The sequence below is a fragment of the Citrus sinensis genome, chromosome 5 (genome assembly GCF_022201045.2).
Source record: "Citrus sinensis cultivar Valencia sweet orange chromosome 5, DVS_A1.0, whole genome shotgun sequence".
Classification (NCBI taxonomy): Eukaryota; Viridiplantae; Streptophyta; class Magnoliopsida; order Sapindales; family Rutaceae; genus Citrus; species Citrus sinensis.
In genome coordinates this window covers 11,150,188-11,172,288 of record NC_068560.1, presented here as the reverse complement: position 1 = coordinate 11,172,288, position 22,101 = coordinate 11,150,188, and the positions used below count along the sequence as shown (strand labels likewise).

At 32.8% G+C, this 22,101-nt stretch overlaps 3 protein-coding genes across 11 annotated transcripts; 2 read left to right on the top strand and 1 right to left on the bottom strand.

The window, feature by feature from the left end:
* The first annotated feature begins 1,752 nt into the window (after positions 1-1,752).
* Positions 1,753-6,078, top strand: LOC102628015 (probable plastid-lipid-associated protein 4, chloroplastic). 8 transcript variants are annotated; one of them, XR_008054787.1, is made up of 8 exons: positions 1,753-2,189; positions 3,030-3,143; positions 3,314-3,412; positions 3,499-3,614; positions 3,701-3,745; positions 3,958-4,027; positions 5,141-5,208; positions 5,698-5,776. XR_008054787.1 is itself a non-coding variant. In XM_006491815.4 (6 exons), the coding sequence occupies exons 1-6, from the start codon at positions 1,890-1,892 to the stop codon at positions 5,768-5,770; spliced, it is 729 nt and encodes a 242-aa protein (XP_006491878.2). In that variant the 5' UTR covers positions 1,763-1,889; the 3' UTR covers positions 5,771-6,078. The 8 variants fall into 8 exon arrangements, 2 of the variants coding, with proteins under 2 accessions (XP_052297527.1, XP_006491878.2); XR_003062326.2 differs by lacking the exon at positions 3,701-3,745; XR_008054786.1 differs by lacking the exon at positions 5,698-5,776 and having other exon boundaries at positions 3,958-4,032.
* A 4,019-nt stretch (positions 6,079-10,097) lies between these two features.
* Positions 10,098-12,927, top strand: LOC102628495 (uncharacterized). The gene is made up of 8 exons (XM_006491817.4): positions 10,098-10,264; positions 10,375-10,537; positions 10,653-10,743; positions 10,870-10,928; positions 11,078-11,138; positions 11,459-11,549; positions 11,637-11,713; positions 12,562-12,927. The coding sequence occupies exons 1-8, from the start codon at positions 10,237-10,239 to the stop codon at positions 12,676-12,678; spliced, it is 687 nt and encodes a 228-aa protein (XP_006491880.2). The 5' UTR covers positions 10,098-10,236; the 3' UTR covers positions 12,679-12,927.
* A 1,416-nt stretch (positions 12,928-14,343) lies between these two features.
* On the bottom strand, positions 14,344-21,998 carry LOC102628798 (partner of Y14 and mago). Of its 2 annotated transcripts, none has more exons than XM_006491819.4 (4): positions 21,696-21,998; positions 21,066-21,185; positions 17,468-17,716; positions 14,344-15,027 (listed from the first exon to the last, which is right to left on the bottom strand). In XM_006491819.4, exons 1-4 carry the CDS (start codon positions 21,885-21,887, stop codon positions 14,884-14,886), a joined length of 705 nt encoding a protein of 234 aa, XP_006491882.2. In that variant the 5' UTR covers positions 21,888-21,998; the 3' UTR covers positions 14,344-14,883. The 2 variants fall into 2 exon arrangements, with proteins under 2 accessions (XP_006491882.2, XP_006491881.2); XM_006491818.4 differs by having other exon boundaries at positions 17,468-17,719; positions 21,696-21,997.
* Between the last annotated feature and the right edge of the window lie 103 nt (positions 21,999-22,101).

The window sequence follows — 22,101 nt, the reverse complement described above, 5'->3', positions numbered from 1 at the left end:
TGTATTCCTTCTTTTTGCCCCATTGACATGTCTTAAAAGTGATTTATAACTCCCAAGTATAAGAGTGTCTTATTATATTATAATTCGGTGAGCCCAAGGTCGATTCAAAGAGAAATGATTTAATTTTTTATTTAAGTTTATAAAAAAATTAAAATTAAAATTAAAAATATGCAATTTAATTTAAGAAAAACTATGAAATTGAATTAGTTAGGGTTATGGATCCACTCCTAGTAATAAATACAATTTAACAAATTTTTTATTTTATTTCCCAAAAGATTAATTGTATAAATTAAAATAATTTTTCCATTAATTTTATTATGGATTAAGATTAATTGTTAGGGTAATTTTCCCAAAAGATTAATTGTGTAGAAAACGTCTTAAAGGAGAAGGATTCGACCACCACATAAAGTCAATTTGCAAGTGTATATTCCTTTTACTTCAACTCTAGAGTTGTTCCTCACGTATATTCATCTCATCCCTTGACTCATCTAATGATACTCCACAAAAGTTTCATGATCTCGAGCTATGTAATATGTCGCTCTCGAGTCTATAGTCCACGTAGGACAATCATAAGAACATAACTAATAACATAAGTGCAATTTATTAGAGTGGAGTGGGGTCATATCTTTTCTGACTCAGTACACTCTCGAGCAAATAATAATAATAATAATAATAATAATAATAATAATAATAATAACAACAATAATGATAATAGTGTTAATAATGATAAATTAATTATTATTTTTATCATTATTTTTATTGTTAATAATGATAATATTAATAAAAATAATTAATAATAACCAAAATTATAAAGTTAATAAAATTTAATAATAATAATTATTATTTTTATTAATGACATTTAAAATAATAAAATTAATTGTGATTTGAATGAGGGTAATTTGGAAAATATAAAAAACGTAAAGGGATACAAAAGTAAACATATATTTCATTTCCATTTCTTCATTTTCATTTTCATTCTTTATTCCCAAATTGTGTGGAACCCACACATTTTATTTTCATTCCCCAATTATAAGAAATATCCACTCCACTCTCATTTCAAGAGAGAAGACTGCCTTCACACAATTATTTACATAATTGTGAAGGAAATTTTAGCCCCCACAAAAACAATTAATGTACTTGCACACAAGATGAAAGTTAAATTATGATCGTTTATAGAGTTAATTATTATTTTTAGGATCAGAAGGCAATCACAGAAATGTCGAAAAGCCTAGAGTAAGAACCAAAATCAATGCAATCGGCTAACTAAAAGAATTTTAAGATAATGAAGTTATTTAACCTTTCATCAACTTCTTATTCAAATTTACAACCATCCCTATGTGTTCAAACTCTGCAACTTCCACTTGGGTGGATAGTTAATAGATTGATTTGGGTCATTCGATCATGGACGACCCACTCATGTCTTATAAAAGTGATTAGATTTTTAAAATTATTTTTTTGCTATTTTTAAAATTTATTGTAAGATAAGTTAATTTTGTCAAAAATAATTTTTTAAAAAATTTATTAAATATTAAAATTAATTTTTAACTTTTTAAAATTACGTTTATATTTTTTTAAAATAATTCGAAAGGGCTCTAAAAGATTAACCAATTAAAAAGTAAAAACTCAATAATTTAAAAATTTTGCCACATTTTATAACCTCGACCCCTGTGCAGTCATTTTTGACTGTTGTGAAAAAGCAAAACGACACGCACGCTCTCGTCGCCCACAAGAGTGCTGGCTGAGGCCTGAGGGCACTCGATTTTCTTAAGTCGAGTCACTTTCGCTCATTCTCCATTAATAACCACTAAAACTAACATTTAAAATAAATAAATATTAAAATATATAAAATTAAAAAATCTATTGTATCATGCAATGATTCATCGTCATCTATGGCTATCACTTGTTCTTCTTCATCTCTAATTTGTTTTTCATCTGATTTCGCTTCTTCTTCGCTTAATTTATTCTATTCAAAACCAAATATTATAATTAGAACCCATTTGTTATTTTGCCCCCGAAACCAAAAGCCATTGAATTCCTCGGTTTCCGACAAACGGAGAAATAGAGTGTCTTTCTTTTCAGGATTTTCGACCAAAAGAGTTGAGAGCTTCAAGGAGGAGCTTTTCCAGGCAATAAAGCCTCTTGATCGTGGCGCCGAGGCTTCTCCTGAGGACCAAGCTCGTGTTGATCAGGTGATTTTATTCATACTGTTTCTTTGAGCTTTATAAATTGATATACCTAGCTTGTTTGGAAGCAAAGAAAGTAGTATGAGAAAGTGAGGGAAAAATGAATGATGAGAAAACTTTTTATGAACTAAATTTGGATGATAAACAGAGAATTTTGAATGAAAAGCAAGAATATTTAATATCACTATAATATTAAGAAATGATGCTGCAGCTTTTACCTTTTTTTTTTTTTTGGGGTACTTATATGAGGGGACCCCTTTTATTGGCTTGCGATTAATATGTGTGTAATTTGGATTAATATGAATCGATGCGGCAGTTTATAAGTAATTTGGCCTGGTAAATTAGTTATTAATGTGTATTATAGAGGTTGAAAATTTTAATTCATTAACAATTAATCTGAGGTAATTAATCAGATGGTGAGGGAGCCATGGCTCACAACTGATACTGAAAATTTCTAGGCATTAGTTGTACTATACTGAAAACTAAATTTAGGAGCAATATCTAGAGTTGTAGATCGGCTATGGTTCATTGCATGCACAGCAAGCAAGGGAGAGATTGGCTCATCGTTTTACTCTTTACAACATGCAAGGGAGAGGTTGGCTTATCGTTTTACTCCGCACAGCATGCAAGGAAGAGATTGGCTCATCATTTTACTCTACAATTTCTATTAGCCGCTGATTTATTGAAGATGTATATATAAGTTATTCCATTTTCAAAATTCTTTAGTTGTGTCACTTAAGAAAGAAATTTTAGGATGAATTATTTCTTTAAATTTTATCTATGTACTTAAATTTGTATGAAATTTTCTGCTGATAGTGGGATTGTAAAACTTCTTTTTTCGATCAGATTGCTCGCAAACTTGAGGCAGTGAATGATATAAAGGAACCTCTAAAGTCTAACTTACTGAATGGGAAATGGGAGCTTTTATATACTACATCTCAATCACTTCTGCAGACAAAGGTTGGATCTTCCCCCCCCCCCCCCCCCGCCCCCCCGGCTGCTTCAGTTCTTAGCTTTAGTTACAATTTTTTTCCTTTAGATTTAACATTTATATGCAAGTCTCCTAGCATTAAAGTAAAATGGTCTCCTAGCATTAAAGTAAAATGATTTTCATCACTTTGATGTGACAGAGACCAAAATTCTTGCGACCGAATGGAAAAATCTACCAGGCAATAAATATCGACACATTGAGAGCTCAAAATATAGAAACTTGGCCATTTTTTAATCAGGTGATCATTTTTCTTGTTCAATAATATCAGTTGACATTCATTGTCTGCCTATTATATAATTTACTCGGAATTTTTATTTTTGATAGCTACACAGACAGAGTAGTGCTAAAAAGATGAAACAGACTGGTATATGTTTAAATCTTTCTTTTTCTCCATCTAGTCCCTTTGATTCTGCCAACAAGCAATTCCATTGCTATCCAATGTGAGGTTTGATTTGCTAGTTTCTTTGACATTTATTGTTTACATATTATATAATTTGTAATACTTGGAATTTTTATTTTTTGATAGCTACAAATTAAAGACAGAGTAGTGTTAAAAAAATGAAACGAACTGGTATATGTTTAAATCCTTCTTTTTCTCCATCTAGTCCATTTTGATTCTGCCAGAAAGCAATTCCACTGTTATCCAATATCCAATTTGAGTTTTAATTTGCTAGTTTCTTTGACTAGCAAAATCTACTCAGTACATGTGTCCAATTTAATTTACTATGATGCTATATATTATTTAATATCGTGTTTGAGATCAATGTATCAATATTTCTGCAGGCCACAGCGAACTTGGTACCTCTAAATTCTAAAAGAGTGGCTGTTAAATTTGACTATTTCAGGATTGCAGGTCTGGTATGTGATATGTAGTATCCAATTTCAAATATATATATATATAGGGGTAGGTTCAAGAGACACAATATTCAACATAATTTTAAGCACTCATTTTTAACCATTAGATTACAACTCATTAAGGGGTTGAGATTAAAGCTGACATGGAGTATATTAATTGTAAAACTAGTAAATTAATGTGGGTCCACTATGATAATAAATTATTTACCTAATCTTCTCTTTTTTTTATTAAGGTGTTCCTCCACTTTTTTCCCTTTCCTCTGTAATGTAAGAGAACTGAAAGACTTCTATCTCAAACTAATTTACAATTGATAAGTGCTCTAAATTCATTTTCAAATTAATTTAGGATAAATCTAACCTTTTTTTTTTAATTATCTTTAACAAATCTTTCTAAAATTTCAGGAATATAAACCGTGCTGTACATTGCCACAGAATGAATATCCATGATTCTAATATTTAACCAACTTGCAGAATGAATTAATAATGCATGTAAGATTAAAAACAGATCTTGCTAGAGAATATAAAAATGGATCAGCCCATCCAATTTTGTGAGTTTGGATCCTAAATCATCCTTCTGTTGAAGAGGCTAAAGAAGCGGTGGGAGATGCGGCTTTATTCCTCCTTCTGTAATGATTCATCCTATAATCTATATTTTGAATAAACTCAATTCAATTAATCAGCACAATGTCCTTTCTGAATCTTGCAAGCTTAATAAAAGTAGAAATTGCATCTTCATGAACTAGAAGTCTTTTGTTTCATCTACGGCAGTGAGGAAGAGAGAGAAACAAAATAGAGAAATGTAAGAGAGAAGAATAAGTAAATAATTTATTACCATAGTGGACCGACATTAATTAATTAGTTTTTAAAATTAATATATTCCATGTCAGCCTGAATCTGAACGCTTGAATGAGTTGTAATCTGATGGTTAAAAATGTGTGTTTAAGATTGTGTTTAATATTGTGTCTCTTGAACCTACTCCATTTGGGTGTAAATATTGTATGTGCAATGGCAGAAGCATTGAGCAAGTGCAAATTCTAATATAATAATAAAGTAGCACTATTTTCTTAATATGTACTTATGTAATAACTAACCTTAATCTATTGTGACATAGATACCAATTAAGTCACCTGGTAGCGGGCGTGGACAATTGGAAATTACATACTTGGACGAGGAGTTAAGGTATGAAGTGCAAATTTCCAGCTAATACGGTAAATTGTCACATATACAAATTAAATAGGGGGAAAAACTATTTATTTGCTAGATTTTGAGTTAACACGTACTAAAATTGGGATAACAACTATCAATATAATTCGACGTTTCTATACCAAATGATAGTATGCTCAGTTCAATTGTTTTACAGGCTTGATTAAAAATCTAATGCCCATTTAAAGCTCTTTAATAATGCTTTCAAAATTGAAGTGAATGTCCCCCCCGAAAAAAAAACCAGCCTTCGCGGAACTACTAAATGCACTAATCGATAATCAAGTTTTCAGTCTTTTAACTATAGTTTCAGTTCTGTGTCATTTTTTCTAGCATTCTGAATTTACAATCACTTAATCATAAGTCTTGCAAAAACTGCTCTCTATTGTTATTTTTATTTTCTTTGATGATGATATATTTGCAAAACATTAGTTATTTACATTGAATCATGTTTTCTCTTTAATTAAGAATCTCAAGAGGGAATAGAGGGAATCTGTTCATTTTGAAAATGGTGGATCCGTCCTATAGAGTTCCTCTCTGACGCGGCCTTAGCGAAAAAAGGGATCATTGAAGCGCACACAAGTAAATTTTCAGATTGCCAGAGTTGATATCAAATCTGCTCAATCAATTAGCTGCTAATTGGCCGAGGAAACTGAAAATATACTTACTCTGCTTTGTAGCTAGCACAGTTTGTGCGAGTACTTTGTTTAACGTCTAATTTATAACTTTTGTAATCCATGCCATGAATGATATGATTTGTATAGTACAGTACGTATCAAGGGTATTCCAAAATACTAAATACACAGTTACACATGAAAGGAAATACAATTACAATTACCATGTAGTAAATTTTCAAAGTTTTTGAAGTACTATTTCAGGTCTCAATAGAATAAAAGGTAAATAAATATCAAAACCGGCATCGGAATGCCTTCTTCACCTTCTTGTTTAAGGACAATAAGCTTCTTCAGAGGTTTGGTGATATTCATTAAGACTCGAATGCGCCCAAAACACTCACCTTGAGCATCCATTCTTGTATCTTCAACCTTCCCCACTCTTGACCCCATTTCCCTGATTATACTAAAATCTATACACATCAGTGGCACACATTATGAATCTGGATCCAAAAGGAAGCATGAGAGAAAGATTGCTTTTTGATACTACCAATGCCACTTAGTTCTTGGAGCACCATGAGAGCTCTGTCGAAGTGCCACGATCCTCCATTTAGAACTCTCTTTTTATCAGCTTCTAAAGAGAACTTAAAACAAGAAGATGTTACTTCCTAAGCTTTCAATCTTAAAATCTCGTATTGTACGCCAAGCTTGATGCATAGCTATTTTCGGCCCTTCGCGATTAACCCCTCTCGCAAAAAGAATCTTCCCAACTAGACAGCCAACTACAGCTCGAGATCCCTTCTTTCATTTGGTCTTGAAAAATAAATTGTTCAGCTTCCTCTCCTTTTAAGTGTTATGGCTCTACATATCCGTACTAATTCTTCTGTTTCCATTGCTTAATCAGAACGCCAGCTATTCATTTCAGCATTTAACAACACCCTGCTTTAAAGTCACTCACCAACCTTTCACTCTCCCTTGTGTTAATGACCCCTCTATGTCTGAGTAATCTCTTACTTTGTGTTTAGAATTCTGACCAACCACTAAAGATTAAGGAAAGACAACAAGAAAAGGAAACAAACACTAGCACTCGTTAAGAGTGATGTTCAGGGCCCTAGAGTCCTAGGAAAGCTACCAGTCAGCATTTTCTCATTTAGAAAAGGAGTACTGATATTTGTTCCGGGTCAAATCCCGAAATTAAACAAAACGACATCGTTTTGTATTGTTTTTTTTTCTTTTTTACTTCTTTAAAACGTTGCCGTTTCACTTACCATTTGCAAGTGACTCCATTCATTCTTAGACTTAGTTGAAACAGAGTTGCACCGTAAATCTCTTCCTCTTCGTTTCTTCGTGGCTTTCTTCGTGGCAGATATTTTTCGTGGCTTTCTCTCCCTCTCTCTCTCTCTCTCTCTCTCTCTCTCTAGCTGTCTCTAGTAACAATTTCATTGTCTCCTTTGACGAAGCAGATCCATTGTCATCTAATTTCACGTTTCATTTATTTTTTCAGCTCCCTTTCTTCATAAATTTTGATCTTGGCGTTCATCATAGATTTGCAGTTTTGTGAATTTACGTTTGTGTTTCGGAATCTTTGAGCTCACTTCTTGCTTAGTGCCGATTCCTTTGATCTAATTTGTTGCTCGAATTGCGAGCCTTCATTTTGAGGTAATTATCTTTCAACTTCAAGTATGTCCTTCTCTCCTTGTAACGATTACTGGCGAAACCTGAGGAAGATTACGGTATTCGAGCTCTCAAGTAGAAATCGCGCGCAATCATTCAGATTAATAAAAGTAGAAGAGGCATTAAATCTTGTTGAATTCATTTCTTCCTCTGAGGGATGTGACTAGTGCTATTATTTCTAGGGCAGCATTTGGTAACAAGTGCAAAGATCAAGATGATTTTAGTTCCACTTGTTGAGGAAATATTGCCGCTTGCTGCAGGATTTGTCATTACTGATTTGTACCCTTCTCTTAAATTTCTTCGTTCTGTAACTGGGGTGAAGTCTAAAGTGCAGAAAATTCATAAGAAGATGGACAAGATTCTTGAATATATTATTGCTGAACATAAGATGAAAGATAAATTTCTATTAATTACAAAAATGTTGAGACTGGCGACAAAGATTTGTTTCAGATTTAAAATGTTTCCGTACATTTTTCATTGGAACAAAATGTGTTTCTTCTGCAATTTGCTTTGCATTTGTTTGGCTGCTGAGAAACCTTCAAGGAAAATGTAGGCGCAAAGAAATCTGATAAATGGGTGCGTTCTTTGTAATAGAAAGCTAACAGCTTAAGACGAAGAGGATGAAGAGAAAAGCAGCTGTTAAGTCAAATGAAGAGGAAGAGAGACGCAGATATTGTATCTTCATTTGGCAAATGATAAGTGAAACGGCAACGTTTTGGAGAAGCAAAAAAGAAAAGAAAAAAAACAAAACAAAACGACGCCGTTTGTTTAGTTTTGGGGTTTGACCCGGGCTTTGACCCGGGGCAAACATTATTTCCCTTAGAAAAGGCTATGAACGAAAATAATTAATCATAATATATTAATTAATTAATTATAATATTATATTAATTAATTATAAAAGAGGATAAAGTGGATATTTTTAATTTTGTGGGAGGGCAAAATGGTCAATCCTGATAATGAAAAACGCATTCCCACCTCCCCCATGGAAATCAATCTTCCATTCCTCATTCCCAAATAGTGGCGGACCCCACCATTCTGATTTTGATTCCTGCTCTATATTTGCGAAGTAAACGCCATCAATCATTCTAATTTCGGATTCCGATTCTCCAATCCGGCAAGTAAACGCACCATTAGTAGCTTTGCCACTTAGAAAGAAGATATGTATGTGTATAGGATCGCATAATACTTTAGGGACATGTTTGGTTATAATATTAAGAGGGTATTAAAATACTGTTCACATTAACTTAATACTAATATCATGTTTGGCAAAATTTTATTAAGGGGTATGCTAATGTAGCAAACTGCTGCATTAGCTTTTTGCTGCTTCTTTTTTTTTTGGTTGCTTTTGTTTTTTTTTTAATAATAATAAATAATATAACTTTTTAATTTAATATAATATTAATTTTTATTTTCTTTTATTTTTTCATTATAATTATTAATATAAATTAATAATTTATTATTCATATTTTAATTTTTATTATATTAAAAATATTACTAAATAATGTATTATTTAATTATATAATAATTAATATATCAAATTAATTAATAAGTACTTAAACAATATATAAAAATAAAAATATAACTTGATATTACATTATTTAATTATATTATAGTAATTAATATATAAATATTTAATATAACTAATAAAAATATTTATATATGAATAAATTTAAATAATATTAATTTAAAATAAATGTTATGTTGTCGATTATTAGGCTATAAGCTTCAATCTTTATGGAAAATTTATTTTTTTAATATTTATACTAAAAAATAATGTTAAATTTCTAAAATTTAAGACTTCTATATTTTGTATTTTTCTAGGCACTAATAAATATTATTTTCTAAATATATAATTTAAGTTAATCACACAAAAATTAATATATTACAGTATAGCACCAAATACTGTACAACATTATTATAATACAATATTAATACAATATAATATAATACAATATGTCAGTATTAAAATAATGTAATACAATATAATATAATACAGTATGCCAAACGTACCCTAGGGTTATTACTTATAAAGTATGATATATGAAAAATTAAGACGTAATTACCTTTTTGATAAAATAAGAAGGATATAATTAGAATTTAAAAAATGTGTGGGTGACTTATTCTATAATTTACTTTTGAAAAGCAACACTCTACAACTTTTGAAAATTACAATTAAAATAAAGAATTTTTTTTCCTTTGAAAGGTGTTATAACAAAGAAAACTTATAAATAAACAATTTTTTGAAGATTTACCAAATATTCTTTTAATCAAGACTGTACATATTTAGTGTGACTTGTTTAGTGGCCAAAACTACGTATTTAACACCTAAACCTCTTTTTACTTGTCTAATGGCCGAAGCACGTCATGCGGCTCTACACTGGTCTACGGCCTCGTACCGTAGGCTGGGCTAGGCCAGCCTCGCTGGCCACCACACTACTATTCTGCGTGGGCCTTCTTCAGAGGGGTCGGCCCGACAGACATCTTTACTCAACCTTACAAGGGTGCTTCAGTCATTTCGTGTTGGGACGTCATTGATACAAAACCATAACAGAAGTCCATACTTAAGAAATCATAAGTAAATGAGGGGTTCATTTGTGATTATCCCAATAAACCTTTCCCCCTTGACACTAAGTCCTAATTCTCCATAAAACCCTAAGAACGAAGAAGAGTAATTTGCAGAAGCTGAAAAGACCAAACGAGCCGCCGTTTTAACCGTACCAACATGCCGAAATCCAAACGTGACCGACCAGGTGAGCCGCCTCCTTCTCCTCACCCTCCGTCTCACACTTAGCTCGGTCTTTTTTTCTTTTCTAAAAAAATAGAATTATTGATTTATTGCGTTAAAATGAATGAATTACAGTTACTTTATCAAAGACCAAAAAGAAAGGAAAGGAACACAAAGAAGTAATAGTAAATTCCATAAGGAATGCAGTTGAAAATTACAAATCAATTTACGTTTTCTCTTTTGAGAACATGAGAAATCTCAAGTTCAAAGAGTTCAGAGAGCAGATCAAACCAAGCAGGTGATTTTTTTTTAATTATTGTTATTATTTGTTTTATTTCAAGTTTTAATTACTTCTACTTAATGGGTATTTAAAAGAAATTAATTTTGCATTTTAATGCATTTTTTTTGTTCAGATTTTTTCTGGGGTCAAATAAAGTCATGCAGGTTGCTTTGGGTCGGTCGGTATCCGATGAGATACAGCCAGGCCTAAACAAAGTTTCTAAGGTGAGCTTGCTTCTTGGCTGCTTTTTGGAGAAGCACTTATCATGTGCTCTTATATGAGGTCCTTTTCAAATAAGATACCCTTTAGAGTGTTATCAGTAGTGTTGATTTATCATTTTGTTCTTCCAGTTTCTCTGTGGAAATACTGGACTTTTTCTTACAAATATGCCCAAGGAAGAGGTTGAAAGGTAAGTTTTATAGTCATGAAATTGTTTGGAATTGAATTGAATATTCTGCTCTGATGATTTATATGGCATTCTTCTAGGCAGATTTTTCATTTTAATGTTTTACATTTTCTACTTTCAACTAATTATTTTTCTTTAATCGCCATTTGCAGCTTGTTTAATAAATATGAAGACTATGACTTTGCAAGGACAGGAAGCATGGCAACAGAAAAGGTTTGTGAGCTTATGTGCCAATTTCTTAAACAGCTTGCTCGCTTGCCTAGCTAAAATTTGAATTAAATACATAGATTTTAGTATTTGGGTTCATAACCTCGGGATAGGATTTAAACATCATCCCTTTTTAGAATACTATGTTTAAGATAATAACTCTTCACTGTTGATAATGTTGTATAAAAACTTTTCATGGTTGATAATGCTTTTGTTTCTTCATAAATTTTTGTTGACCTGAAACATCTGTGATTTGAGGTTAGTTTTATAAGATGCATGATATATTCATAGCATTATAATTTGTATATACTTCCAAAATATCTCAGGTGGAACTTCCAGAAGGTCCTCTGGAACAGTTCACACATGAAATGGAGCCATTTTTGCGCAAACAAGGGATGCCTGTTCGGTTGAACAAAGGTGCATTATTGCTTTCTTCTACTGATTCTGGTGTTACATGAAAATATGCAAAGATTGGATGTAATATTAAATTATCTTGGTGTGCAGGTGTGGTGGAACTTGTTTCAGATTTTGTTGTTTGCGAAGAAGGAAAGCCTCTGTCACCTGAGTCAGCTCGAATACTGGTTTGTTTTGGCCTCTTAGTTATATTGTTCATAAGAATATTGTAGGACAGGGAAAGCCTTCTTGTAAGAGTATTGTAGAACAGAAGAAGACCACTTTTGTATTGTAAGAAAGTGATAGGGCTTAGGGAATTGGGGCTGAATTTTATTACTTGCATTAAAAGAAAGAACAAATCATGATCTATAATTCGAGATGTAGGTCAATCTCTCCCAGAAACTCTTAATCCCTCCTAATACTTTAGAAAAACTCAGCATTAACCCTAAATGACTCCTTAATCTCTTATTTATATTTGAGCCCTAATTAATGAATAAATAAAATTACTAAACTGCCCCTGTCTCTAAAATTACTAAACTGCCGCTGCCCCTTTATATTTGCGCCTAAAATAAGTTTTCATTAGTCTAACAAAAACGTTCTAGTTCGTATTTCATTTTTTGTAGCTATGCCATTTTTGTATCAGCAGAAAATGGAATGCTGTCGATGTTTGGCATCGTCTGTTTTCTAACTTAAATTTCTACCTTAGATTTTATACAGCATCTTCATCTTGGCATCATCCATGATGTCAATCTTGCTTGTAAGTTGTATCAGTATTTATAGATCTTTTCTTGTGTTCAATTAGGTCTCCTTCATTGTATTCATATAAAAAAAAAGTTAGGTCCCCCTCATTTTATTTGTTTGTGATCTTAATACAATAAATATCTGCAACTATTTTATTTTATCCAATGCTCCAAGCATTTATTTCGATCATTACATTTTATATGATGTAATTGGTTTCTTCATTTATTTCTTGCTTCTTTCTCACTCTCACCTTTGCTTAGAAGTTGACGTGTGACTGAACTCTTCTCTTTGGCAGCGATTGCTGGGCATCAAGATGGCTACCTTCAAACTTCACTTAATCTGCAGATGGAGTGCTGAGGATTTTGAACTTTACAGAGAAGGACTTGATGAGTCGGACGTTGAATCTGCATGAGGCAATTATGCTGATTCATCTAAATTTTGTAGTTTAATGCCCGAGTGTGCTTGAAATATTGATACCCAATTCATGAACATCCAGGGGACTAGGAAGCTCCTGCCTAAGCTAATTGAGAATAGATTGGAATTGGCTGTAATTCTAAGTTTTAGGTTTTGTTTGATTGGTTGGTGATACTTCCTGTGCGCGGAGTTTTTGTTTGTTGTAATGTCATATATATATATATATATATATATATTAGTGATGTTACTTCCTAAACAAAAATTTTGAGAATCTGAAATCTAATTGTCAGTTTTGAAATGTGTAGAATTGGTTGAAAAAGTAACAAACAATCCAGTTCCTCAAGAAGAAATGGATAGAAAGAAACAAAATGATATATACCGTATGACATCATCTGATTTGGGATTTGCTTATATGGGATTTTTCGTGTTATTGATTATTGAATCTCAAGATCATTTTCGAGAATTTTGTATTAGTCTTTTAGTTTCCAAAGATCTTGTGTATTTTTAATCTTTACGAATCAATGAACAAAGTAACATAAGATCTTCAAATATTTAAGAAGACTCAGAACAAAGAGAAAATTTAAATTCTCAATGAATAAAATCAAAAAATTATAAAATCACGGTACTATTGAAATTTGTTATGAAAATAAAAGTGGTGTTTTTGAGAATTGGGAACAAGTGGTATTATTTTTAAATGATAATTTTCTAATTATTTTTTTTTTTCACACATCGATAAAAGTAGAATGCATGTGATAGAAGTAAAAGAACATTTCAATTGAGAAATTAATGAAATTTATTTCTTAAATGATGCAATTAACTACATTCTGTTGACTGGTGTGATGTTCTTCGTTTATTTCATAAATTTCTTCTCTACACAAAATTGAACACTGATATGGGCACAGAAACGGCAGCCCTCAACTGCCGTGTTATTGTTGCTGTTTTATTTATTTATTTTATTATTATTATTATTATTATTTTGGCCACAAAGCATAGACCAAAAAAGGTTTTATTTATTTATTTATTTTATTATTATTATTATTATTTTGGCCACAAAGCATAGACCAAAAAAGGCAGCAGCACAGCAGGAGGCTGCCATTTCTGTGCCCATGCTGGGCTCTTTAAGGGCAATTATCATTTTTCAAGATGAATATTTTGAGTCAGCAAAAATAACGAGGATTGTATTCGATAACAATGTTCTAAAATAATTACTTTTTTTTTAAAAATAAAAAAATTAACATGAAAAACTCAAAGTCATTAATTTTTTTAATTGATAAATTTAAGACTTATTTGTTTTTATTGGACTGTTCAATTCACAAAAACAGTTTGAAGCTCTTGAAAAACCTAAAAAAAAAAAAATTATGACATTTGTAAAATGTAACTTGATTAATATTTCATAGATAGAATACAATGGACTAAAACAAGCTTACGAGTATTTCTAGTTTCAATGAGAACAAGAAGACTGGAAGCCTGGAACGTTTTTTTGTAGCAAAACTGACTTATTAACAACTGTCAATTAGGTCAGATTTTAATAGCAAATTTAATATTAAAACCTATTCACATGCGTAAAATAAAAAAGGATAATTGCTGTTAAATTAATTTTTTTTAATTTTATTAAAAAGGAAGTCCATTTTCGAATGTTTGACTGCAACCTCAATCCTTCAGATAAGAGAAATGGTAACACATTCTAATAACAACCTTCATGCGCCAATTTTAAAGCGACTTTTAGTTTAATATAACAATAGAATACAATGGCAATACAATACAATCCGACCTATAAGTACTACACTATGATTCAACATGCCAAACGTGTTGCCAAATCTATACATTTCCCGGACAAATAACCAAACACAAATACATTACTGCAAACCAACACCACAAAAATGTTTGCATCACAATTGGTTAGAATGCTTTAGTGATTTCAAACTCTGACGCAGTTCATTCAAAAGACTGTAATTTGGAAACTAGTAAGCTAAATGTTTTAAGATGTAGGAAGAGTGACATTCAATTAAACCCATATAGCATAATTTGGGCAAAATCTCGATAGATGAACTTCGATTCAGTATTCGGATCTTGACCAAGCAAACTATAAAAGAGAACTAACTACACGGGGTTTTTCATACTCACACAAACCAAAAACATGATGTTTCCAGTTCAGCCATTTTTTCTTCCAAAAGCTTTAGTTCCTTGCGCCAAACTTCCAGAATCATGATGCTTCCAGATCAGCCTTTTTTTCTTCCAAAAGCTTTAGCTCATTGTGCCAACCTTCCAGTTTTGACAGTTTCTCCAATTGCTCTGGTTTCAATTCTTGTTGCCCAGCTTTTTGCTGTTGAGCTTCCGCGAGTCGAATCTGCAGCCATGGGGAAAAAGAAATACGTGAACAAGTAAATTTGAAATGTATTGAAGTTACACTTAAGATGTTTTTAGTAGACCTTGCTTTTGCAAGCTGCCAAACAGTGATCTCTAGTCATTTTTCGAATAAAACAACTAACAGTGACATACTTGTTAACCACTTTGGATCAAAGTTAAGGTAAAAGAACACCACCACCAAACACAATTTAGGCTAAGCTACAGGGCTGAATGCATTCTTTGAAAGAAAAATAAGCTGACACTTGAACTCCCTTCATCACTTTTTTCATCAAAATGAGTGCAGCATTTTCCAATCTAACAAAATTGCTGGAGTCCTAATTATGTTACATAGGTTCAGAAAATCCTTCCAATAACATGGATCCAAAAGCAAATAGCTAACATGCAATGTACTTCTTCTGATATATGTGATTTATCAACATATAAGTCCATGCTTGATTCTATGCTCCAGATTGTCAATAAGAATTAGATCAGAAAAGACACCCAAAATGACGTATTTGAAAGAGAAGTTTAAATGCATAATGCAAATAGCTTACAAGCAGCTCTTCTGCTCACTAAAAGTTATTCTTGCACCTTTTTTTTTTTTTGGGTTTTTTGAATCATGAGAAATGATCAAACTTTTAATGATAAAGGAAATGAGTTATCAAATATTGGGCTAGCAGTTTACCAACAGAAACTATTATGAAATAAGAAAAAATGTTAATCATGAATTACCAAAGTCATCCAACAGCAGCATCCAAATTTCCGTAAATTATAAAGAGGGCAATATCCTTGAATTGAACTGAAACCCAAAATCAAGGAAGAGGGGAGCTTTAACCTAAAAACCTGAAATCCTCATCCCAAGAATCTTAAAAGTATTTTTCTAATCTTTTCCAAACAAAAAAACCCAAAACACTCTCCACAAGTGTTACAAACAAAGGAAAAAAGGAAAGGACCAGAGGAAATGGTAGCAGCTGTTTCACTCTAGAACAACATTACCATCTTTCCAAATGTTGGCAGAGAATTTTCATGTTGTTTAGCATTTCTTCCCGGCATTATACCACCAGTTCTCTTCTGAGAAAGAACTTCAATTCAATTCTGCCTAGTTCTACAAACTTAATTCATTTGGGGCCTAAATTACTTGATTACAAGAGTCCTTTAGGTGTATAAGGAAATAAGTCTATGTCAGCCTCATATAGCTAGATTGCAGAAAATGAGCCTTGGACTCATCAGACATTTGCTCTTCCCCCTCATGCATACTCAATAAACCCCTTTCTTTAATCATTTACTCTAGTCTGAGAGACGGAAAATAAAGATGTAAGTAGAGCAAAAAAGAGAAACAAGAAGCAGAGAGAGAAGCTGTTACGACTAGGAAGACTGGTAAACATATAAATGCAAAAAGAAAAGAAAAATAAGCATTCCATAATAGTTTGGACGAATTTGATTGTGTTGAATTGCGGGGCAAGCTTTTCCTAGTAAATGTTTATGTCAACTACTCATTTAGAGTTTACAACTAATAGAAGTGCAGAAGATTCTAACATGCTGACAAATTATGTGTAAAGCTTTCCCAGTAAATATTTGTGTCAACTACATCTACATAATTAAATTCGGATACATTGATGCATGCATGGGTTAATGGAAACAAAAGTTAACATTTAATACATAAAGCAAAAGTTTTTGGGTGTGCAAACTACAAAGCAAACATCATCAATGACATTTAGACTCCGTTTGGGATTGAGGTGTTGTAACTTCTGCTGTGGAAAAAAAGCTATAAGCATGAAATGAAAGTTAATATTATGTAGTAAATATAATTTCTAAATAATAATTTTGACAAAATTAATAAAGATATAATAGATTTCCATCATACAAGTGTAAAATCAAATAAACTTATCTTCAAACTACAACAGCTACTGTTTACCAAACACTTTAGTGCTGTAACTTTTAAGTTATAGCTGTCCAACATCAATTGCAAACACACCTTTAATGATGTACTAGGAAGTTAAAAGTTGTATTATCTTAAAGTTTAGAGACACTCAACGCTCTCCCACAATCACTTTCATTAAAAATATTTATTAAAAGCCCATTGAATAATTTAAGATAAAATATGACTCCAGTATTTCCATGAAAAAGAATCCAACAACTATGATGAGTCAAAATGTTACATGCTTATTTAAAAGGTAGAATTTAGTACATAGTGGCTAAATCCTACTAGTTTGAATGTACAATATTAATTTTTTTTTTTTTAATTCCTTTCACGACCATCACATTTCAAACTTGCAAATGTTAGATGCTCAGTAGCATCCTCTTGCAATGTGTATTCGACCATTAAAACTTGGAGATGTCAAATATTTGCTTCCGTTTTTTAACACAAGCAAAAAGTATAATGTTATAAATTCCTTAGAGAAATTGTTAGACCCAAGATTAAAACCATGAATGAAACTTACCTTCTTTTTAATAGCCCGGATTCTTTTATCAATATCTTGTCCTGGAGCTCCTGCATCTCCAGGATCCTTGGCATCTGACAGAGGGTTCTCGACAACTGGATTTGCAGAAACAGACAGTTCATTCATCTGAGATGTCAATGAGTCGGTGGATGCTGACCCATGACTTAGATTTTCAGCAGATACAACTTCTTCCGTCTTAATCTCCCCATCTACCAGTTTTTCCACAATTTTACCCTTTTCAAGAGCAGCCTGCTGCAGGTAACTTGATAAATTAACATGCATTACATATAAAAGAGGAAGAAGCTGATTGTATGAAACTGGAAACTTAAGGAACATTAGCCTTTTCCTACCATTACCATGACAGCAAAAACCAGAAATTTGTACCAAAGTAACAGCAATAATAAATAATTTCAAGTTCATTACAGAAAAGTAGCACGTTCCTTAAACTAACCAGTTTACATTACCAAAATATTTGTATATCGTTTCAGTTTCCAAGATCATAGATGCTAAATAATCCTTGAATGAACAAGTTCTAAAAAAAAAATGAAAGTTTGCATATTGAGACTGGAGGGACTTCATCCCATTCATTTTTTAGACGCTCTAATAACTTAAATGACACACTATTCAACAGGCATGTGATGGTGAAATAGGAAGTTGGGGATGATTGGTGCATAAAGATATATTATTCTGGCACAACTCCTCCATGAGAATTTTCTCCTCAATCACTCTTAAAACATTCTGCGTTCTGAGGTTCATGAGCAGAGCAACAGAAATCATTGTCATGTTCACATTCAAATTATTTCATAAACTACTAATGGAGAATGAGCCAATGGATTATATGGCTTATTGGAATTACTTATTCAGAGTATTAATTATTTCAGGGATTATGGATACCAGGGCTTTTGGAATCTTATTTTCTCAGAAAATTTGATATATTACTTATTGCTGTTGGTTTGAGTTTTCTGTTAGTTATTCAGAGTAGGTTACTCTAGCTATTTAGAAGCATACTCTAGTTTCTTATTAGATTAAGACTAAGCCACTATAGAGAGGCCCCATGCTTATCTTTGAGGAGCTCTGTGATTAGAAATAATATGAAGATTGAATTGCTTTTCCTACAATCTCCTTCTAAATTATCTCTTCTTTATCTCCAAGTTAAATTCTTTATCTCCTCTTCCCTCTCTTTCCTTCCTCTCTCCTCCTTTTCTTGCCATGTGTCAATTGGTGCAAAAGCCATATTAATCATCCTACACCATTTACGTTGCAGAAATGTCTTAACAATTTCGTAGTTTGTAGAAAGAAAGATTTTATATCTGGTGCTCCCCCTTGGAATTTATCTCCTCTTCCCTCTCTTTCCTTCCTCTCTCCTCCTTTTCTTGCCATGTGTCAATTGGTGCAAAAGCCATATTAATCATCCTTCACCATTTACGTTGCAGAAATGTCTTAACAATTTCGTAGTTTGTAGAAAGAAAGATTTTATATCTGGTGCTCCCCCTTGGAATTTATAACCACAGAGTATATGGCTAATTTTGTCAAAACAATTTAGTTGGCAAACAGATAAAAGAACCAATTAACCATGATAAATAAGGTTATCATCCAGATCCATAAAACTCCTGAATTGACAATATTTCTGGCTTGACAAGAGATCAATGTAGGGATAAGGCTCCTCTCCTAGCCTCTCTCTCCCCCCTCCCCCCCCTTCTTTTCTTTTCTTTTTTCCCTGTAGCCTCTCCTAGCTTAATGAGCGGCCAAGATTGAGTTTTGGATTTTAATGTTGACAATCAAGCCAGCGCTTTTCACTTTATTTACATTTTTTTTTTTGATAAGAAACTCAAAAATGTATTAATGAAGAAGATTTAAAAACAGATTGTGGACCAGCTGTCCACTCGGAAACAAATACTAGCACTATTTGTGCTCTATAAAAGTATACCCAATCACCCCTACAAGGCTAGAATCAGCTATAACTCCCTATCTCAAAACCCTAACCCAGTTTAGATATATGAAGAAAAAGGTATTGAAGCCCAAAGTGAAGCAAGAAGACAAACTCTATCCCGTAGATCATCAGCATTATCAGCACTTTTCCTCTCAAAAGTACAAACATTTCCTTCCTCCCATATTACCCAAAACAGTGCTGCCACTGCACATTTCCAAACAGTTTTAGCCTTTGTTCCTCTACCAAAAGCAAAGGAATACTCCATAAGAAAGAGAATCACAAGAACCCGGAATGACCTTCAAAAAATTATCTTCTTTGCACAACTTATACCACAACTTTGAAGCCACCAAACAGCGAAGAAAAAGATGGTTAGAAGTTTCTGCACTTCTCTTAGGCATCAGACACCAAGAAGGAGAAAGACAAAAATTAGCAAACTTTCTTTGCATCACTTCTCCAGAATTTGATTTCCTTATGCCAAGGCCCACATAAAAACTTGAATTTTGTGGAAAGGTTATGAAAATGGAAATGGATCTCATGTTATGAAGAAGGTTGCAATGCCTAAAACTAGAGATGGTTTAGGAATCAGCAATGTGGAAAGAAAAATAGAGCTCTCTTAGAAAAATGGCTTTGGAGGTTTCCCTTGGAGAGGACCTCTCTTTGGCACTCGGTTATTCGCAGCAACTATGGAATTCATCCAAATGGATGGGATGCAAACATGGTTAGGAATGGGTCCAATAGAAGCCCCTAGAAGGCCATATCTAAAGAGTACCCCGCTTTTCTTAGTTTTGTTGCCATAGAAGTAGGTAATGGGAAGGCTATTCGTTTCTGGGACGATAAATGGAGGAGTGATGCTTTGTTGTGTGGGAAATTCCCCCACTTGTACAGGTTATTCCTTTCTAAGAATATCTCGATTTTCTCTAGCATGGCTTTCTCTCCACCTAGTATGAATTAGAATTGGAACTTCAATTTTAAAAGAAATTTTGATGATAGAGAGGTTGAAGAACTTGCAACGCTAATGTCGAGTATTGAAATTATCAATATTGATGAATTGGAGGAAGACAAGAGGAAACGGAAGCTAGAAGCGTCAGGACAATATACTTGCAAGTCATTGAGAAGCTGTGGATTGATGATTCTGCTGGAGAGTTTTTACTCATCAAAATGATTTGGAAGGTTTGCATTCACCTTATTTACAATTAAGCCAATTTTTTTCACTAGATTTGGAAAACTAGGAGAGAGACAAAGAGAGAGAAAATCTAGGAGATGATCCTAATCCTCAAAGGAGACCATGTTATTTCAACATATTCTTAACAACTGATCATAGTAAAAACTAGAATTGAAGGTGTCAGAAAATTTTATATCCATTTTGAAAATGTTCCTAATCTTTTGATGTGTAACATTTCATGAAGGATTACACATGCATGACATTGCATGAAATGCCAACCATTTATAATGTTTATGAAGCACACTTGAGAAGTGGCATTCAAACAAAATAAGTGGCATTCAGACAAAAACTAACTTGCCTAAGAAATTGTTATTCGTTGGTAAGCACCATAAGAAATCACGCTATAGTAAAAAAGACATATACGGCACAACTTCTTCCTAGCAAACCAAGCTCAAAACTCAATAAGGCTAAAAGATTAGAACCATTGAAGAGAACACCAAATATACCTGTTGCCGTTTCTCCTTCTTTCTTTCATTTCTCTTTACAGACTTCGTCTTTGGTTTTGCATCAAGTTCTGGATCATAACCTGGCGGCGCCTCCTGCAATGCCGTCAGTTCTTTTCTCAACTGCATCAAAACCAACAACAACAAGACCCAAGTTTACTTTAAAATCCCATATCTACTCATAAATCATCCATCAACTGTGATGACTCTCACTATTCCTTCCATGAGCTGATAAATTGCCACTAAATTAACAACAATGCAAAGCATTTCAGCTTCAGAGTCTCAATTGATATAACAGTTTATACGTAACTGCCATGTCATGTTTAAATTTTTTAACTTTAATAACTAACCCCATGTGGTTATTAACTAATAAGTTGCCACAACAAATTGGGTCTCAAGTTGTGACTGGAATGCTAGCATTACTCTCAAATTAGTTTCAAATTCCATAATCTTCATTTTCCACCACAATCCAAAATAACAAAGGCTGAACTCAATAAAGACTAACACAGCTAATAGACTATATATATATATATATATATATAAAGAAAAAGTACAAGTGATTTGAAACGATGTTATTTAGTTAAATTACTACATTTTCTGAAAACAGAAGAAATGAAATTAAAACGTACATACCAGTGCACCTTTAGATTGATAGATGGCGACTTCATCTTGAGGGACGTAACCGGCCCGAATCCGAATTGGTTTTCGGAGGGTACCGTCGGGTCTACGCGTGGGGGCCAAAATTCGCTCTCCTTCTTTTAGGGTTTTGCTTAGTTCTGCCATTCTCTTCAGCTCCTCGTCTCCTCCTCCGTTACTGCTGCCCATCGATTTATTTATTTTTATATTAATTAATTAATTATTATTTTTTTTAATCAACTGGCCCCTTTCTTGTGACTGATTGGTTATCACTTCCACATCACTCGCATTGCTTGCTTCTTCAGCTCGTAACATCAAACGATGACCGTTCTGTTTGCTCTTCTAAAATTTGGGAGATTTGCAATTTAGCCCTTAAACATTTTATCTTTATCACTTATACCCA

What these genes read in the sequence shown, in the direction of transcription:
- LOC102628015 (XM_006491815.4), top strand. Translation starts at nt 1,890, where the DNA reads ATGGCTATCACTTGTTCTTCTTCATCTCTAATTTGTTTTTCATCTGAT. An exon ending in CTTGGCCATTTTTTAATCAG is followed by an intron (nt 3,413 to 3,957) that starts GTGATCATTTTT and finishes ATATTTCTGCAG; the next exon opens with GCCACAGCGAACTTGGTACC. An exon ending in TACTTGGACGAGGAGTTAAG is followed by an intron (nt 5,209 to 5,697) that starts GTATGAAGTGCA and finishes TCTTTAATTAAG; the next exon opens with AATCTCAAGAGGGAATAGAG.
- LOC102628495 (XM_006491817.4), top strand. Translation starts at nt 10,237, where the DNA reads ATGCCGAAATCCAAACGTGACCGACCAG. An exon ending in GCCTAAACAAAGTTTCTAAG is followed by an intron (nt 10,744 to 10,869) that starts GTGAGCTTGCTT and finishes TTGTTCTTCCAG; the next exon opens with TTTCTCTGTGGAAATACTGG. An exon ending in GAAGCATGGCAACAGAAAAG is followed by an intron (nt 11,139 to 11,458) that starts GTTTGTGAGCTT and finishes AAAATATCTCAG; the next exon opens with GTGGAACTTCCAGAAGGTCC.
- LOC102628798 (XM_006491818.4), bottom strand. Translation starts at nt 21,887, where the DNA reads ATGGGCAGCAGTAACGGAGGAGGAGACGAGGAGCTGAAGAGAATGGCA. An exon ending in ATCAATCTAAAGGTGCACTG is followed by an intron (nt 21,186 to 21,695) that starts GTATGTACGTTT and finishes GTTTTGATGCAG; the next exon opens with TTGAGAAAAGAACTGACGGC. An exon ending in AGAAGGAGAAACGGCAACAG is followed by an intron (nt 17,720 to 21,065) that starts GTATATTTGGTG and finishes AGTTACCTGCAG; the next exon opens with CAGGCTGCTCTTGAAAAGGG.